The 1,024-nt window shown below is 52.5% G+C and overlaps 1 protein-coding gene across 8 annotated transcripts in view; it reads left to right on the top strand.

Moving 5' to 3' along the window:
• Positions 1 to 1,024, top strand: part of ADAMTS10 (ADAM metallopeptidase with thrombospondin type 1 motif 10) — a 34,253-nt gene that overhangs the window by 14,070 nt on the left and 19,159 nt on the right. For 7 of the 8 annotated variants that reach the window (XM_027844125.1, XM_027844124.1, XM_027844123.1 and 4 more), the window contains 2 exons: positions 194 to 340; positions 812 to 953. In XM_027844125.1, coding sequence (XP_027699926.1) covers positions 194 to 340; positions 812 to 953 — 289 coding nt within the window. The remainder of the gene's footprint in view (positions 1 to 193; positions 341 to 811; positions 954 to 1,024) is intronic. The other variant, XM_027844126.1, reaches the window with a different exon arrangement.

The following is a 1,024-nucleotide window of genomic DNA, read 5'->3' as shown; positions in this document are numbered from 1 at the left end:
CTTTCCTTTCCTCCCCTCCTCTCTCCTTCCTTTTTCTCTCTTCTCTCCTTTTCTCTCTCTTTCTCTTTCCTTCCCTTTCCTTCCCTCCTCTCTCCCTTTACTCTCTTTCCCCTTCATCTCTTCTCCCATGCCTTGGTTTCACCTTCTCAAGGTAGGGGCAAAGGCAAAGTCGAGCAGTGCCCTCACCCCCCAGGTTTGGCATGAACCATGACGGGGTTGGAAACACGTGTGGTTCCCAGGGCCAGGATACAGCCAAGCTCATGGCCGCCCACGTCACCATGAAAACGAATCCTTTTGTCTGGTCATCTTGCAGCCGTGATTACATCACCAGCTTTCTGGAGTGAGTGAGATGAGATATGAACCCCTTACCTCCCCTACCCTGAGCTCCCAAATTCTCAATCCTTTGAACTGCTTCAGGGACACCCCCTGGGATTGGATATATGGAGGGTAGGGAGGGAGGGGGAAGAGAAAGGAAGGGAACAAGCATGTATTAAGCACTTACTACATGCCGGGCTCTGTGCTAAGCAGTTTACAAATATCTCATTTGATAATATTTGGAGGGGAATTGGTTGGTCCTGGATTATCCTGCTGTATGATTGGGCAGGCTTGGTCTCTAGTTCTGGAGTGAAGGAAGGTCTTTGTGAGCTCTGACATCTCCAAAAGCTGAGGACCTCACCTGTATTCCTATCACAGAGGGGTTTTCTCCTGAGATCTAGATTCCCCAGATCTTGCCTCCCAAGCTGCCCAACCCCTAGACTTTAGGCCTCTCTTCATCCCCTCCCAATGACCTTTGCCCTCTGACCTCTCCCAGCTCTGGCCTGGGCCTGTGCCTGAACAATGCCCCCCCCAGGCAGGACTTCGTGTACCCCACGGTGGCACCGGGCCAGGCCTATGATGCAGATGAACAGTGTCGCTTCCAGTATGGAGTCAAATCCCGCCAGTGTAAATACGGGGTAGAGAGCCTTCCTGCTTTTCTCTGGGGTCCTGAGGTGGGGGAGGTGGGGAGACAAGGGAGTACTGGTAC

The sequence above is a fragment of the Vombatus ursinus genome, unplaced genomic scaffold (assembly GCF_900497805.2).
Source record: "Vombatus ursinus unplaced genomic scaffold, bare-nosed wombat genome assembly UNPS02014935.1, whole genome shotgun sequence".
NCBI lineage: Eukaryota > Metazoa > Chordata > Mammalia > Diprotodontia > Vombatidae > Vombatus > Vombatus ursinus.
Note: the sequence above shows the minus strand (reverse complement) of the source record. Positions and strands in the feature narration are given on the sequence as shown.